The sequence below is a fragment of the Etheostoma cragini genome, chromosome 15 (assembly GCF_013103735.1).
Source record: "Etheostoma cragini isolate CJK2018 chromosome 15, CSU_Ecrag_1.0, whole genome shotgun sequence".
Classification (NCBI taxonomy): Eukaryota; Metazoa; Chordata; class Actinopteri; order Perciformes; family Percidae; genus Etheostoma; species Etheostoma cragini.
Genome location: NC_048421.1, coordinates 14283138 through 14300102, shown reverse-complemented (window position 1 = coordinate 14300102; position 16965 = coordinate 14283138). Strand labels below are relative to the sequence as shown.

The following is a 16965-nucleotide window of genomic DNA, read 5'->3' as shown; positions in this document are numbered from 1 at the left end:
GTGCATTGTCTGCCATTGGGTTGTTTATGATAGTTGTTAGGGGAAATGGCTGGCCAATGGTGAGCTGAGAGCCGAGCGACCCGAGATATGTGTGGGGGATGGAGCAGCAATACGAAGCAAAGCTGGACTTGGTGCATTGACCCCTGCGTGTGGCAGCTGGGCTATTTGACTATAAAATCACTAGCCTCTAGCCTGATGTGAACATTGTAAATACAGGGGGAAGAAATGCATTTGCTTATCATACTCAGGCAGACTGCATGGTCAGTTAAAGGTCTGAACGAGAACACCATGGTGCCTAAAGGTTCCGACTAAACACAATAAAATTCAATCAGTCCAAATATGCATTCCACTAATAGAAAAGGCATGTTGTGACTGGAAATCAATTCACCACAGGAGTTGCTTAGAGTCACATGTTTTACGCACTGCTGGCGGTCTTATCGCTCAGTGCTTTTTATTAACTGTGAAATATTTGGCTTCCCTCCATATCGCAGTGTTGCAGTGGAGAAACACAAAAGGTTTGCTTTTACAAATCCATATTACAGCATGATTGAGTAGGTATGAGTGTCTGCATTTATAATAATGCAAAGGAATCCGCAGACCTTGGGGGGATAAATGGAGGAAACGGAGAGTAGTTACACAATTACCCAGCCTCTGAATCAGTCACCAATATGTAGTTGAGCTTCTGTTTGTGCTCTCAGGCTTTATACAGGATATGCAATGAATAAAACATGGGGAAGCCACAGGTGTTTGTCTGAGCAAGTTTATATTTCAGTGTCTGTGTGTAGACAAATGAGCAGAAGTGTACATGCAGGCGCCAGCTTGCGTATGTATTTTACAGCATGCTTACTACTCACATTGGTGGCCTCCCTGACGAGCCTCTGCTCTGCGTAGAGGATGTGTTTGATGCATCGGACCAACTCCAGAGGACAGCGGTCATACGTGCTCTAAAAGACATGGAGCACATATGCAGTGTTTAGGCCTGTTAGCCCCTGACGAGCAGAGTGGCCACCACACGCAGGACTCACCAATTTACTTGCATCAAGGAAGCTTGCTAATGCGGCAGACACACTAAACCCATTAGCCGAGCTAATAAGACCCATCTCTGAAGCCCGCCTCACTTCACATATGATTCATTAGCATACACACACATTGTCTCACACACTCCAGAGTTGAGTGGTGTATGTGTTACAGTAATATTTGTTCCTCTGATGAGTAGTATAACAAATTGCGGTTTCAGTTTCAGTTTAAAAGACACTGTTGTGAGTCAGTTGGTGATATTCTTGTTGTTTCTGGCTTTAAGTCGGAGAGTGATACTGCATTCCAAGTTGAATTGTTTTCATCAAGCTGAGTTTGCGAGGACACACATCACACTATTATGACATAAGAGGACAGGGCATCAATAGTATTGGTTCTCCTGTGTTATTTCCTAACAGTACACATTTCATATATTACACTCAAACACATCAGTATGCTCACAATACATGAAGGGAAAACAGAGTGGAAGGGATTGGGATTGCAGTGTGATGTTGCACAGCCAGCCCCCTTCACCCTGTTTCTCTGCCTGGTTTCAGGGCGGGGAGAAGATAAACAGAGGGACGGATCTGTGAGCAGGGAGCTCGATCATAAATCGCAGCGCTGGCTGGCTACCAAGGCTCTCACTTGCGTTTTCCTTGTTTTCCTCATGGTGGATACAACCTGTTCTTAAAACATATTGTCCAATGTGTGCTCTTTCTAAGAACTGCAGCAAACAGAAGTAACCACTTGCTTATAATTTTCTCACATTGTTCAAACAAGAGTGTTTTGCTGAAAAGATGATCTCATTGCAATATTATTGGCCAATTTGATTGCGTGAACAGTAAGCACATCATGCTCCATGATTTTTTTTGTACTTCAGAATATTTAGCTACAGCGCAGTTGAAATACTGGCTTTGGTCTTTGTGTTTTCTCAAACATTGGCCCTAGTGACCCTCCTACAACAGCTGTTTCTCTGCAAACCAAAGCCAAAATATATCTCAATAAGACTGAATGTATGAACAGGAAAGTAAACTAGTAAGGTACTGTACATTCCTGGGTATTCAGTGCTGTTCTTGTGATTGGAGAGGTAGATTTTGAAAAGATTTACCTTAAGCTGGCTGGCGTAGTGTCCCAGTTTGATTTTGAGTAAGAAGCCGTCCTCTCCCACCTGGTGCTCGGCCTTGTTCTGCAGCTCCTGGATCAGACTGTCCAGCAGGCGTTTGGCCTTGAACTCCTCCTGTGGGTTCTCCAGGTCTATGGCATCCCTAACAACATTCACAAACACACACACGCATCCCCGCAAGACACGCACATACAAAAAAAGTTGACATGCAGAAATAAACGGACATGGTTAATAAATGAACATCAAGATGTTAAAAATAGCAAAAAGCAACAGTCAAAAATGGACATGGAGAAACATTTGTGCAGGCATAAATGTATCCCGAACACACACACACACACACACACACACACACACACACACACACACACACACACACACACACACACACTCTCTCTGTTTGCACTACAAAGCAACTCACCAGAGCTGGCCTTCTATCCACTGGGACAGGTAATGTCGCACTTCAATGGGGAAGTGCTGACCATAAAGAGACTGCATCTGGTGCAGAGCATCTCCCTGGAGCTGCTGGGCCTGAATCCACACTGCCATCTTCAACACCCTGAAGATGAAAAAGAAAAAATTAGATAAGAAAAAGAAATCATTTAGGGTCAAATTACAATGTGCATGGGGGCCGTAGTGCGAGTGATGCTTGGTATCTAAATAGCTAAACAACTCTTTCCACTAGCTCTGCAGTAGTAAACAAAGCCAAGAAGCAAAAAATTAACCAACCACATTAAATTTGTGGGTTAACAGGTTCCGTTAACTGGGTACAGGCCAGACTTTGCAGCTATTGGAGTTTAGGGTATCGTTAGCGGCTCTGTTCTGATTTATAATAGTTTGGGGTAAAGTTCACCCACTCATCTTTTAAACACATTGTTTAGCCGACACCCTCTCTTTTGTAACGTTATACGTCAACATAAAGTTTGAAAATGCAGACATCAAGCTTTGCAGCAACAAAACAGGGTTATGTTATGAACAAAATAACTCTGATGATGCATTTGTATTTATCATATATTAGTACTAACTAGCTCTGCCAGGGACAACCTTAGTTTTAGGCAACATCTACACTACTACGCTTACATTTTTAAACTTAAATGATCTCCGTACACACAAGCGTTTAGACTCCGTAGCAGAACTAATCTCTGTCTATATCAACACGTATAAGTATTTTGCTATTAGATCATGCACATAGCCTTCATGTGTATAATTAAGAAATGTGTACATAAAAAAAGTGTTTTAAAATGAGTCAGCTGACAACGTTAAAAAGTCAGGCAAAGACAACATTTTCTAAATAATTATGGTGCAAGGGTTAATTTATTTAGCTGGCTGGGTACATGTGAAATAATCTGCCAGTGGCTGTTGTCATTTCAGCAAGCAGAATCAACTGGTTTTGACTACCTCTAGGTGAAATCAATCCCCTGTTAAAAAAACAGTTAATTACATGTGTGTGTGGTACAATAATGGAAGGCTTGACAGTGGAGCTGCACTTAGCAAACAGTCAATTATCTTTAGCTTGTAGAAATGTCACCTAATAACAAAAGTGTTTAAGGAAATTGACTAAATCCACAAAGAACCAAACTAACATCTAACGTATAACTACAAGCTCACAGAGTATAGATTTGGTAAAATGAAACAATGTTCAGATGTTTCTGAATTCCCTCTTAGCCTCAGAGGTCCTGTGTCTTTCCTCTGAACAGGTTGAGGACTTAAACAGACTGCTCTGTAGGGACAACAGAACCACTTTGAGTGTTACTTTGTCTTAGTTTAGAGGACTTTGTGTTAGGTCACTGATACTTGTTTCCAGTCAACACACCCACTCACCCTTCTCAAAAGTGGCACAGTCACTGTCAGTAAAAGACTGAGTGATATGAATACGCGGGAAGTTTGTGGTGCAGGTATATGTGTGTGTCGGTGTGTGTATTTGTTGGCACTTGTGGTTGTCAGTGGTTCTTAACAGTGTGTGCATCTTTAGTCTATCAATGTACAGTATATGTACAGTATATTCAAAAAAACAGAGCCCCACGTGGCATCTTAATATCTATTTCCTTTCATACCCCTAGTTTACAATATCCACAATACCCACAATGCATTCTCCATGCTGTTGCTGTTAAACTTGGAGAGAGGTTTCCTTTACCCTTCCCATTATAAACCTGTATCTCCTGTTGCTAGTCAGTAAATTGATATCAGAAGGATTCCCTCTACTGTATACAGAGGGGCCCCTCTCACCCTTATTGTTAATTATTTAACCACTAGCCTGTCGGATTTGTTTGAATGAAAGGTGAAAAAGAAGAATAGGAAATAAAAGTAATTTCCTTGCTGACGCACCTCTGCACAGAAGGTGAACACAGATCCTGATGCATCCATCTGCCAGAAATTACAAAGAATATCAAACTCGGCACAAAACTCAGCTCTTTGGTGACGTATTTGATTATGTTACTGTTGATTATCAACAGTAGCATAATTCATCATCATAGCTGCTCCAAAACAGATCAAGTCCAGACCAAATATCCAGATCTCAAATGTTGTGGGTGGGGCTAAATTTGGCTGGTGTCTAAGCTAGTGCTCTTAGGAAGGGGGCATGATCAAATCCATTAGGCGTCAAGGAACAATCTAAGGCACTTGTCTTTAGAAAAAATTCAAATGCATTCAATGCATCTTGCACATTCTCGATAGAATCAGATTAAAAACATTACATTGGGGCTTGAGAGTTTGGGTACCCCAGGTAAAATGTTGTATTAATGTGCATAAAGAAGCCAAGAAATTATGGAAAAATCTCCAAAAGGCATCAAATGACAGATAAGACATTCATATAATATGTCACAAAAAGGTAGTTTTTATTTCCATCATTTACACTTTCAAAATAACGGAACACAAAAAAATGGTGTCGGCAAAAGTTTGGGCACCCTGTAGAGTTAATACCTTGTACTGCCCCCTTTGACAAGTATCACAGCTTGTAGCCAGCCAAGAGTCTTTCAGTTCTTGTTTGAGGTATTTTCGCCGATTGTCCTTCCAAAAGTCTTCCAGTTCTTTGAGATTTCTGGGCTGTCAGTCACGCACTGCTCTTTTAAGGTCTATCCATAGATTTACAATTATGTTGAGGTCAGGAGATTGTGAAGGCCATGGCAAAACCTTCAGTTTACGCCTCATGATGTAATCCACCGTGGACTTTGAGTTGTGGTTAGGATCATCATCCATTTGTAAAAGCCATCCTCTCTTTAACTTCAGCTTTTTCACAGATGGCATGAAGTAAGCAGCCAAAATTTGCTGACATTTTATTGAATCCATTTTCCTTCTACTCGTGAAATGTTCTCTGTGCCACTGCTGCAATACAACCCCAAAGTATGATTGATCCCCCCCCCATGCTTAACAGTCGGACAGAGGTTCTTTTAATTAAATTCTGTGCCCTTTCTTCTCCAAACGCACAGTACCTATGCTCATTCTGGCCAAAAAGATCTATTTTAACCTCATTGGTTCACAGAACTTGTTTCCACAATACATCAGGCTTGTCTATATGTTTGTTTGCAAACTTCTGTCTGAAATTTTTCTTGGTCATCCAGATCTTGCTTTAACTTCCACTGTTCCTGATGACTGCCATTTCTTAATTACATACCGAACAGAGGATATTGGCATTGAAAACCCTTTGCTATCTTCTCATAGCCTTCTCCAGCTTTGTGAGCGTCAAATATTTTCAGTTTCAGTTTTCTAGATAACTGCTTAAAAGAACCCATGGTGCTAATTGTTGGGGGGTTAGATGAGTCTGGGCATTTAAAACCTTAAGATTGCCATCACCTGGTCTTTCCAGGCGATGATTGAGAACAATCCATGACACTGTCAAGTCTCAGCTTTCCAAAGGGGGGGGGGGGGGGGGGGGGGGGGGGGGGGGGGGTGCATGCTACAAACTCTGCAGGGTGCCCAAACCTTTGCAGAAGCCATTTTTTTTATTTTCTGTTATTTTGAAAGTGTAAATGATGGAAATAAAATCGAACTTTTTGTGTCATATTATACAAATGTCTAATCTGTCATTTGATGCCTTTTGGAGATTTTTCCATCTTTTCTTGGCTTCTTTTTGCACATTAATACAAATTTTTACCTGGGGTGCCCAAACTTTCAGCCCCACTGTACTACCAATCCCTATATTGAATTAATGTGCATATTGCCTGCTCTGATTAAAATGACATAAACACCTTAGAGATTGATGATGCATATACGCATTGAGTATATACACAATAGTTTATACACAAATATGGAAATGTGTCAGTAGTATTCATTTATAGATGTAATTGCAAGGACATGTATGTATGTATGTTGCAGATAGTGTATATATGCATGTATGGACAGTAGATGTGTACACATGTATAAGTGTATGGGCGTGTATGCGTCGATATACAGTTTATGTGTGTACATACATGTTGTGTATACAGTATATGTGTGTGCGAAAGTACTGTGTGTGTGAAAGTACACACACAAAGTGTGTAACCTGAGAAGAGTGTTTATTTCAGGGCATGGGTGTAAAGTACAATGATCTTACTTAGTCATGGCGCAAATGACCCATCATAGCTGTGCCCATTAGCGTAAATGTTCACCTACTACTGTGTAGTCTATACCAACAATGTTCCACTTCCGGGATTGCTTCGATGCCGCAGGAAATTCCGCCGGATGCATGTCTTTTCACCGATATCCATTTCCTTCTGCTTTCTTTGTGTTTGAATTTTAAACTCCTGTGGATTTATGAGGACTATAGTTAACTGCTCCTCAGATCTCTGCATGGTAAATTAAGACAGCTAGCTAGACTATCTTTCCAATCTGAGTTTCCTTTCGCACGACCAAAAACAATAACTTTTGAATGTACACGTTTACCAAAACAAGTTCATCCCGAGATCACTTTGCAGCGGCTCAATGCGGAGCTTAGCGCCACCCATGATGATTGTGATTGGTTTAAAGAAATGCAAATAAACCAGAGCACATTTTTCTCCAATGCTGAAATGCTGTGTGGACTAGTCAGACCCTCATCCGCAGCGCTGTTGAGTATGGTCTGGCAAAGAATGACTACTACATGTGCGTCTGAGCTTAGATGAGCTCAGAAAGATAATTCGCCTCCTTATGGTATTTGTGCTAGCAGACACTAATGCCGTCAGCCTATGATAATGCTCCTGCACTCATTATCGCACTGAACGTGTCATGAACTTTAACCTTTGACCTTCCAGCTTGTTTATATCCACTGGAGACTTCAGACTTCAGCCACATTCATGCTGATACGATTGTATAGTGTTGTAGTTCTATGAGCGGCTCACCTCTCTGTAGACCAAAAGCTTTCCTTCAGTAAACTTTTAGCCAAAATCACAACAACCACATTGATAGTGTCACAATTTTCAGATTAATTTTTTTGTCATGATCAATTAAACGCACAAAGAACTCCAAATATTAGTGAACAGTCTAATATTGCATAACTTCAAACAACCATAGCTTTAAAGCTGGAATGTGTGATTTATTTTATTTGTATTTAAATAATATATGACTATAATATTTATCTGTATGACAGTGGTTGGAGATTCACTTTATTCTCTGCTACTTAACAAATGCTGAGTGGGTGTATTGTGTTGCACCGGTCCAATTTGACCATGCCAGTAATGTGTAACTGAATCACATCATTTAATATGTTACCCAGCTGGTTGAAGACTCGTTTGGCACCTAAAATAATGAGCTGAAAATTCACAAACACAACACCAAACACTCTGATCTTTGCTGTAGTTTGAACATGCAAATTTTCTTTTCAGATTGTGTATATGACGGAATATCAAAGACATTTTCTCTTTTAAAAGATAAATAAAGTGCTTTTGAAAATGCTTGTTTTTATCTGTGAGGGCATCATTACCGAGCATCAGCACTCATACTATCAGCTGATTGGAGGAGGAACTGAACAGGAAGAGCATGAAACCTTTTCTACCACCTCTTTGTGTGACACCTATCGTGGGCGCAGGACTGTTTTTCTGTACTATCCTGTATTACACAGACAAACAATTAAGCACAACAAAGCATGCTGGGAGCTAAAGCGTAAAACAGTGTTTGTTGTGCTGCCAAAAGACAGTGACAAACGAGTAGTGTTTACTAGTGTGTTTGTCTCTTTAACAGCTCTCTAAGTTGGAGGCTCCAGGCGCTGTTTGCCCCACATTAGCGCCTCCATTCTCACCTCCAGCAAGAAAATTAGATGCTTCCCAGCAGCTGTTTCACTCTGACTAACCGCATCATCTAAATACCCTAACATGAACCCGAGATATGCTGTGAAAACTGAAAAGTCACTTTCTTTGCCATTGTCCTCTCTTTACATGAAACGCTGTAACATGTTACCCATTTTTACCACTATCTTCACTGCAGATAAAAAAGAAAGGAAAAAGAAAAAACACCTTACCTCTCGCCTTCAGCTCTGTGTCACCATGTAACAGCAGGAAACTCTAAAGAGGAGTACCACAAACCTGAGACAGACAGAGATAGAGAGACAGAGTGTCAGAGAGAGAGAGAGAGAGAGAGAGAGAGAGAGAGAGAGAGAGAGAGAGAAAGCAAAAGGAGGAAGTGAGTCAACTTCGGGTGCTTCTGAGGAAGCCGTCTTTTTTCAAGGACTGGAGCATTAACAAAAAGCATGAGAGTCTGAGATAGAGCTGAAAGAGTGAAAGGGAAAGTCCACTGAACAGATTTATCTTTGTCCATAGGGGCAAAGAACAGTCAGACGATCAGACAGATTGACTTGTTGACCATCATGGCCAATTGTATGGCCAGATTAGCTACTGTTACATACACAAAAATAATACCCAGGTTGTAATATGTATTTTTCTTTTTAAGGTCCCATAGTATGCTCATTTTCAAGTTCATACATTTGTTTCTACTAGAACATGTTTACTTGCTTTAATGAAGAAAAAAACAACTATTCTTCTCATAATGTCTGAATATACCTCTATTCAATCTCTGTTTGTAAAGCTCAGTTTTTCTCAAATAAGCCCAGTCTGCTCTGATTGGTCATTGGGCGTTTGGAGTCCCTGCACCATCATTGCAGCACTGTCTCAGCCCATTATACTATAGTTGTTACCAGAGCATTTGAGTCGGGTGGGGCAGGGATTTGTTTTTTTCACCTACAGAGCTGTTTCTTCCTTTTGCTTCCCTGCTCAAAGCTGCTCCACACAATATTGCTCCATGCTAAACTCAGATTTCACCCTGTTCTACTTAAATCGCTCATTTCTCACTCCAATTTTTTTTTTTTAAATAAAGCTGTGTTGCATTTATAAGATGAACGGCACCCACCCTCCCTTCATACCCGGAGCTCCACCAGCAAAACGTTCGCCAGATGATGTGGCCAGAAGAGAGAGGGCTGGTGCCGTTAATCTGCATGTACTGTGCTGCAGTAACACAGAGACAGCTCGGTATGCTTCAAACTCTTGGTGTGATCAGCACCGGAGCGATATTGGAGTAGGGGAGACAAGGCAATGCTCCAACATTATGCTCAGCACTCCACATAACTGAACGGTAGTTCAGAAGTCTTGCCGACTCATTAAAGGTTTCTGAATATGGGCTGAGTGCATTTCTCTGTGGATAAAGCGTTTTGATTCTTTGACAGTATTCATTCAGCACATCAACCTGCATTACAATAAAAAAAGACATGGAAATCTCACTTTCTACAATTTGGGACCTTTATTTTTTGCCTGCTGAAGACACGTTAAAGCTTTGCTTTTGTCTCTTTCTCATTAATTCAACTTAGAATAGTGCATCTGTGTAGTAATAGGAAAGACCATAGGGTGTTTCGCTCGATCAAGAGGCTAGAAAGTGGCATGGCAGCTGCATAAAGCTTTGAGCTCCAGCCTGACAGACTGTAAGACTGTAATCATAAAGCACAAAGCGCCAGAGAATCTGAAGTCTAGCTTATCGTGATTGAGAGAGCTCTCATAAATGGTTGGACCCTGAAGAAGGAGAACAGCAGGAATCCACATGCTGGCTCAAGTCTTCAGACAAATATGTGAGTATCCTTATTATACTGTCTGGACCTGTCTTTCTTGGCTGAATCCTTCTTAGCTTCTCTGCTGTCCAGTTTGTTTGTTCAATTTAACCCTCTCGAACCTAATAAATTTGCTTCCAGACTGATGAGAGAAGTTTACTGAAGCAGTTATCACAGATGTTTATTCTACTTAAATAAGGGCCTTAAATTAATGTTCACTGCTCTCTTCCCATAACAGAAACTATGAAGCACTGCTGGCTCAGTTTTCTGGAAAAAGAGTGATGCTACTTAAAGGAGAAGCCTTCTGACTCTACGCAGGAGGCTATTATGTCAGCTGGACAACTTACAGATCTTCATTGTCTCAGGAGACAAGGATGGGCAAATAAACAGTACAGTGCAATAAAAAAAGAATAGTCCTGCAATCAATACTGCATTTGTGTGGTTTATAGAAAGCTGGCAATTAAACCAGTAGTTCTTTTTAGACCTTAATTTGTGATGTTAGGGTTAAGATTGCAACACAATGTAAGGTGTTTCTTGTATTTATGAAAATTAGTGCAGTGCCCATTCAAAACAATGCCTTTTCAGAATAGTCCGACGGCTTGGCCTCCGTTATTGCTGTTATTTTACTGTAACGCAGCCTTTTAAACTTATGTCATATTACGATATGACAAAATCCCTAATTTAAGAAGATATCTAGTCTCATATCACAATGTCAGTATAAGATTGATATATTGCCAAGCTCTACACTCAACAGTGAACTTCCTTCGTTCCTAAGCAAAACACCTGCCATGATATGGTTGTTAAGCTAGTAATGCTATTAAAAAGTAAAAGCGTTTATTCCAAAAGTTACATCCCAGATGCTAGAATTGTATGAATTTGCTACAATGTAACAACTCCATTCTCTCTGTCTTCATCTGTCCTTTAATGTACTGTAGTGAGCAACGGAGCGTGAGCTGTACCAGTAACAGTTAATAGGGGTACCCTGAACAGTACGTACATAACACACCATTCATAAATATGTCCCACAGATCTCAAAAGCACTCAACACTGCACTTCCTTAGGGTCCTCAGCAATACACACACCAAGTGTGAAGTCAATCAACATTACTTGCTGTATGCAAGAAAGCCAATGTCCAAATTGGTTGGATCGGACATCAAACCGGGTTTACTCCACCAGCTCCCAAGTACAAAGACTGTAATCTCCTTAGAGCATGGGTCTTCAACAGGGGGTCCGCGACCCCTAGGGGGTCCGCGGAGGTACTGCATGGGGGTCGCGAAAGTTTTGGTTGATTAGACTTTTTTTTATATTCCCCCCCCAAATTTTTTCCACTAATTGAAATGTCTTTAAATACACATTAACATGAATTCAACACACTGTAGTAAACAGATAAATGGAGGCAGAAGATGTCTTTCAGTCATCAATGCACACATTCAGCGACACACAGGAGCTCTTTCAAGCTGGGCACCGTTTCATTCACAACACCGGTCCCATCAACGAGGAATCAGAATCAGAATAAGAAATACGTTAATAATCCCAGGGCGAAATTACTTTCGTTACATTACTCCATATGTAATAGAGTCTATTACATATGGAGTAATCTAACGAAAATATTGAATGCGCAATAACAAGCTACATTTACACATGGCACTATAGGACCAGTGTGATATAACACAATTGTATACAATATATATAATAAGGGGGTCCCCGCTCCATCTCGCCATCAGTTTGGGGGTCCTTGACCTGGAAAACGTTGAAGACCCCTGCCTTAGAGTATTCACAGCGCACGAGTGGCCGTGTGGATAAAGTTTTTATTGGCCCCTTGGAAAATCGTAAAAAAACAAACATCTGACGGTGAAAAAGAAGGATGATTTACACAAAGTCGACAACGAAGATGTCTAACTGGAGAGACAACTAGATTTGAGAACTTCTGTCGGTAAGGGCCGCAATGCCAAAATCGTCAGACAAAGATATACAATTGTTTATGACCAAATTACGAACTGGCTTTGTCTGAATTTTTGTAATCCGTGTCCTTGACGCTTTGACGCTTGTCTAAATCAAACAAGTACTTTCAGTAATTGAAAACGCTTTTGACACAGACAGCCTCCTCATTGTCCAGGTTCATATGTGAAAACGGCTAAAAAGACAGACACAGACTTACTGCCATTTGAGTTAGATACACACGCACAAATACTTCATCTTCACATTGGCTCATCCTTCAAAGATCATTCTCGTTTTTTTGCCATTCTTTTCCAACAGTGGGAGAAAGACCTTGGCTCTGTCCCCAAAGCCGTTCTCGCTCTCTCTCTCTCTCACACACACACACACACACACACACACACACACACACACACAGAACAGATAAACCAATTGAACACCATGGTAACACCAGACACTTATTTGGCTTAACTGATGAATGGCCAGTTAAACGACTGAATCCACGTTGGCTTCCAGTGTTTGATTCCACTCTCTCAGCTACCACACAACAACAACACACAGTTCAACATCGAGTTAAAGCAATATCCGTCTTCTCCCTCAGTCCCTTTACACAACGTTGGCAAGTATGCAAGGAACAACTACAGATGTTTTCTTTTTCACCCACTGTGCAGAATTATGGCATATTATTGAGTTAAGAATGACTGGATAAAAAATCTAGAGAATGGGCATAGCATTACGCAACTGCTAAAAACAAACAAATTAAAACCAGCCCTAACATAGCAGTACAGCGTTCGGTTGTCAATAAGGTAAAAGAGGACTGCTTCATTTTTACTCTTACATTTTACTCTTCTGATTTTGTCTAATATTACAAAACTATGCCATGAGCTAAAATGAATGTGTTTGCCATTTCACTCAACTCCTATTTTCTGCCATTCAAGGTTCACACCAAATCCAAAACAAATAAAACACATTTTATAACATTTTACATTTTGTGTGGATGTAGGGGGTTGATATGATGAGACTCTCTCTCTTTCTTAGGATGTTGAACCACAATAAGCAACTCAACTTCCACCCCAAAGTGGTTAACTTGCTAATGCTCAAAAATTTACATTTCACAATGGTTGAGAGTCATTTTTATTGACTGAAGTAGTCACCTGTTTTTGCAGACCGAAACCCAGATTTACAGGATCTTTCAAACGGTGCGTATGTAATGTAATGTTATGTTAAGTGTCACTGTTATCAATGCCAATCACAGAATCTGGTCAAACGCATCAGCAAATGGAGTACAAAACAGAAGATGTTTTTGTATGAGTCAATTGGGGAAAGTAAAGAAAAAAAACCTCTAACTCTACAGGAGGAGAAGTCAACAAAAAAGAAGTGTGTTATTCCAGCCAAGCCCTCACTAGGTTGTTCTGCCAAAGAGTCTTGAGTACAACATGAGCTTGAAAACATGGAGAGGTTCTGAGTGAGTGTGCTCGTGTGAGGAGAGACCAACCAATAATCGAAGCAGACATCCTCCCCTGCTGACTGATATGTTTCCATGATCTTAACTTGTGTGTATTATATTACAACTTTAGCCATCCAGGCAACAGGAACAACACCACAATCCCTCTTATACAAGCCCTTGATCATCAAATCAACAATCATACATTTGCAACAATTTACAACAACGTTTTGGGAGTGTGTTTTAAAGCCCACCTAAGATGTGTTTTTTTTTCTTCAAATTGTTCCAATAAGGTAAAGTCTGCAAGACAGTTAAATGCTCCAAAAAAATTTTTTTATGTGTATCAGGCACACAACTTTTCAGCCCAAAGTTGGCCTTCATTCTGGCCTGATTCTGCACTATTACATATTTTTTCGGAGCATTTAACGGTTGTTCGGACTTTACCTTATTTGAATATTTACTTTTTTGTCCTGCACAAGCAACCCCATGAATGTCCACAACATTGTCTTTTCTTTTTTTTTTATTGCCCAGGGTCTCAAGATATAGTATGCCTGCATGTTCGTTTGGCTGGCTCCGACGTGAAGAAAACACAAACTTGTGTCACCCACTCTTTCCTCTGAGGAAAAATTGCCATTCATCAGCGTAAGCACTTCCTGTTAGGAAACTGAAGTGCCACCCACCATTCAAAGCAATCTTACCGCTCTCCTTTACACCAAAGCTCTGTGAGCACCAGAATCGAAAGGGTACACGCACAAACAACAAGCAATATGATGCTACAGCTAGTTTTGTGGGTTTTAAAAAAAGGACCAGACTGGTGTTTTTGCATGCTTTATTAAAAGTAATCCTGCATACTTAACATTACTGACTATCAGTTTTTCTTATATCTCCAAGTAGTTAATCATTCCAGTTCATGTCAGTGCAGTATGAACCTTAAATTGTAGTATCGTTATTTTACTTTTTACCATATAAATTACAGGTCTACAACATTTACATGTAACTAAAGGCTATGGTACAGCTAAAAAAAACAAGCGTCTACTTCTACATTTCAAACATGCTTTTATAGTTTTAAAATAGTTTTAATAAAATGAATTGTATCAACAAACAATTTGATTTGCAAGGTTGTAATCCTGTGTTTTGAATTCTACTAATGGAGGGATCCTTTAAAACTCACTTGAAAGAAACACTCACAGTGAGCATTGTGCTGCCTTAGCTCATCTATCAAAGTAACACGGTTAGGCATTATAGGACTGTCATCTGAATGGATGCATTGAAAAGCTGGTAAGAAGCTCCAATCAAGATTTGAATCAGCTGCCTCACAGGAATCTACCAAATTCACATGATCCTTTCTAGAGTGGCCATGTTTCCTTATTTTGTCTGGGTTTGATTTTACGTACACACATTTCTTAGAGTAGCTTGTGAATTAATGCTGTGCAGAAGCTAGCTCTCAGATCTTACGTGTTGGAACTTCCCACCAGCATATGGGTGAACCATGTGGAAGAATCATTGCTTTCATCTTCATTTCATAAGACAAACATAATGTACTTTTGCCTTCTGCGCACGTTGATTTTCTGACATGTAGTGAAAGCAATGGGTGCTTGGAAAACATCCACATTTCTTTACCTACAGGCTGTTGGGAGATTATTTTGCCAAGAATCAATTATTTTGTAGTTAAATTATTTGTAGCTATTATTAGTTTTTATTGAGACACTACAACTAATTGAACCTAGTTCAGTCTATTCTAGTCCGGGCCAGCTGCTGTTGACAGTCAAAAGATAGCATTACACAGTGTCTGGTTTCACAATTTATCCACTGATTTAGTTGCCTCCTCAAATTCTCCCTAAAATTGTATGACTGGAAATAGGACTATCAAGAAAATGGCGATCAGATTAAAAATTAGTAGTGTTGTATGATTTAAAGAGTATTACGTATGAATCCAGTTCACTCTGGTTTCATCAGCAAAAGTTCACTAACCTACAGCTCTTTGCAGAGTTTACTGCCCTTGTCCACATCTCTCCATTTCACCCAACTCTATGAATCCCCCCCGTTTCCATGAATTGCAGGATACATGAGCAAGGCAAATAGTTTTTTGAAAGATGACTTTTTCTGTTTTAGTACAGGGCACACACACAGTCTCGCTGTGTGTGTGCTGTTGGCTGTTGACATGATCCTAATCATAGTCTACTTGTTTTCGGTACTTTTCCCTCAAAAATGAATTTCAGTCTAAAAATAATTACAAACCTATTTATAGTTTTTAAATAGAACATTTTATTTAGAACATATCACACTCAATGTGAAACCCCTCCCTTGCCCCTCCCAAACCTGACAATACCACCAATCAACCAGTTAAATCTATAATCAAATCAGATAATTATTCATTTCTTACAGTGGAACTAAAGTAAGCAATTTGTTATGTTACGTGTCTGCTGCCTTAGAAAGAAACCAGGATGGGAGTTTGTAGTCTGAACTCAGGTCAAATTATTCTATTTAAGCCTGCTCTATTTTACATCTCTTTCTAACGGCTCTTTAATGTTTTATGTAAACTACTTTGAATTGCATGTTGCTTATATGTGCTATAGAAAAAAAGCTCCAGCCACCAGCCTGTCACTCAGTCACCAGGTTCATTTAGTATCCTGTTGTGCATTGACATTTTTTTAACCAATCACAATTGTCTTGGGTGGCGCTAAGCGTCGGACAGACCCCCGGTGCCACTACAAAATAGCCTCGGGAAGGAACTTGTTTTGGTGGAACATGTGTATGTTCAAAAGTTGTTTTAGTCGTGCAACAAAAAACTCACATTAGACGGATAGTTTACCTAGATGTCTGGATTTACCCGGCAGAGATCTGAGGAGCAGTTAACTATAGTCATCATAAATCCACCAGAGTTTAGAATTCTATCACAAAGTAAGAGGAAGGTAAGGGGCATCCAGCGGAAAAGAATGATCTTGAGGCGGAATTTCCGGTGGGGCCGGAGCAATCCTGGAAGTGGAACATTGTGGATATAGACTAGCCTATCTGTACCACGGCTGCTTCCGGCTCGCCATCACATTCAAAACATGCCACAGTTTGTTGAAATAGGGCTTATCACTGTCTCCCCTCGCTGTAGATAGGTGGACCAACATTTTTTTTGTCTCAGTGCATGGATTGTTTTAGTCTGATGCAACACAGGCAGCGCCACCGCTGGTTAGCTTAGCATAGTGAATGGAATCCTATGTTATCGGTTAGCACGTTGTGAGTAAAAAGGAGTCAACAAACAAACAACACCAACCTAATTACTCCTTGTGGACCGCATATTCACAACAAGTACCAATAGCAATGCAGATAAAGACTAGATGATTTCCTAGGCAGATACTGATTTGGAACTACAGTATATTGGGTTAGAAGCACAGCCGAAGCATTGCTACATGGTGCTGAGATATCATACATGCAACGCATGCACTGAGATAAAAAAAATGCATTGGAAATGCGTTGGAAGAT

At 40.2% G+C, this 16965-nt stretch overlaps 1 protein-coding gene across 3 annotated transcripts in view; it reads right to left on the bottom strand.

Annotated features, from left to right (window-relative positions):
- The window catches only part of stat5a (signal transducer and activator of transcription 5a), a 64010-nt gene that overhangs the window by 14379 nt on the left and 32666 nt on the right, over positions 1–16965 (bottom strand). For 2 of the 3 annotated variants that reach the window (XM_034894773.1, XM_034894771.1), the window contains exons 2-4: positions 2556–2693; positions 2123–2279; positions 855–944 (exon numbers count right to left, since the gene is read on the bottom strand). In XM_034894773.1, the coding sequence (XP_034750664.1) occupies positions 855–944; positions 2123–2279; positions 2556–2693 (385 nt within the window). Of the gene's footprint in view, positions 1–854; positions 945–2122; positions 2280–2555; positions 2694–8540; positions 8605–16965 lie in introns of all 3 variants that reach the window. The other variant, XM_034894772.1, reaches the window with a different exon arrangement.